At 41.9% G+C, this 1,459-nt stretch overlaps 1 protein-coding gene across 1 annotated transcript in view; it reads left to right on the top strand.

The window, feature by feature from the left end:
* The window catches only part of LOC105310383 (GTPase IMAP family member 7-like), a gene marked incomplete at its 3' end in the record, with an annotated part of 3,576 nt that extends 2,119 nt beyond the window's left edge, over nucleotides 1–1,457 (top strand). Inside the window, exon 2 of the mRNA XM_023526706.1 lies at nucleotides 977–1,457. Within this exon, the coding sequence (XP_023382474.1) occupies nucleotides 1,016–1,457 (442 nt within the window). The remainder of the gene's footprint in view (nucleotides 1–976) is intronic.
* Between the last annotated feature and the right edge of the window lie 2 nt (nucleotides 1,458–1,459).

Raw genomic sequence — 1,459 nt, 5'->3', positions numbered from 1 at the left:
CACCTCTTTTCCCCGTTTCTGTGAGATGCTGCCTTATGGAATATAAATGTAACATAATATAACTGAATTGAATATAAATGAATATAGTGTGATCGATTTGGTGTATTTCTGAATTTTCTGTTTTTGTTTCTCTGCTCTCTCTCATCAGGCACCAGCATCACACTGCTTTAATCATAGAAACCACAAAGTTTTACTCTCCAATAAAGCTACCGATCCCTCTTCGTTCTGTTTCCTCATGGTGCAGGCTAATCTTTTTCTCCTCATCCAAATGAACTTTATAATAATCCATTATTTTAGCTGTCGGAGAAAAAAGGCGACGACAAAATTTTACATTCATATTCTAGAAAATCGTGTCAAAGAAGTATCTATAAATTCCTGTTTTATGAAATGCTATAAACATGAGTCAGTGTTGAATTTTCTGCACCTAGGTCTTTTGCTTCTCGATCTGTCAATGGGACACGTAACAACCAATTTTCTCATGTTGAACCACCCTCGTATTTCTGAAATAAATCACACTTAATCACGGCGTATTACTTTTGTAGTGTGTGATGATTTATTTAGAATTATTGTATCGATATTCGCAAAGGAGACCCATCTGTAGCTCTAGTTATTGGTGAAGTCTTTTGGATCAATATTATACTTGATTCATAGGAAAAAATTATAAAGTTTTCCTTCTTTTCTTTATGATCAGAAATAGTCTAACTAGCTTTGAGACGATCAGATCTTTGAAGGTTTAAATGAGTTCCCCTGTGAAATCACCTGGACCTTGTGCTCTTTTGTGGGAAAAATTTATAACCGCTTTATTATTTTTTCCATAATAATTTAACTGTGTCATCTTTCTGTCTCCACTGGGGTCAATATGAATAATAGATTATCGTAAATGTTTGGGGAGGAAAAGGAAAAAAAAGAGGGCCGGAATGGCTTCCACACTGACCTAATTTGACTCTTTTTTCCCCTCTCCTTCTCTTCCTGAAAGGCTTGTGTGTTCCTAAACCCCAGACCTCTTGACGCGAACATGGCCGGCTGTCAGGACAACACGCTGAGGATTGTGCTAGTGGGGAAAACCGGAAATGGGAAAAGCGCCACAGCAAACACCATCCTTGGGAGAAAAGTATTTGATTCTAGAATTGCTGCCCACGCTGTTACCAAGCAGTGTGAGAAAGCATCGCGGGCCTGGAACGGGAGGGAGCTTCTTGTCGTTGACACCCCAGGGCTCTTTGACACCAAGGAGACCCTGCAGAGCACCTGTCGGGAGATCAGCCGCTGTGTCCTGGCCTCCAGCCCGGGGCCTCACGCCATCGTCCTGGTTCTGGACCTGCGCTGTCACATGGAGGAAGAGCAGAAAACCGTTGCGTTGATCAAGACCATCTTTGGGGAGTCGGCCATGAAGCACATGATGGTCTTGTTCACTCGCAAAGATGCTCTGGAGGGTCAGAAGCTGAGTGACTTCATAGACGGT

Source organism: Pteropus vampyrus, unplaced genomic scaffold (assembly GCF_000151845.1).
Source record: "Pteropus vampyrus isolate Shadow unplaced genomic scaffold, Pvam_2.0 Scaffold2834, whole genome shotgun sequence".
In the NCBI taxonomy this organism is placed as follows: domain Eukaryota; kingdom Metazoa; phylum Chordata; class Mammalia; order Chiroptera; family Pteropodidae; genus Pteropus; species Pteropus vampyrus.
The sequence above is the reverse complement of the archived record's forward strand: the minus strand, read 5'-3'. Positions and strand labels throughout refer to the sequence as shown.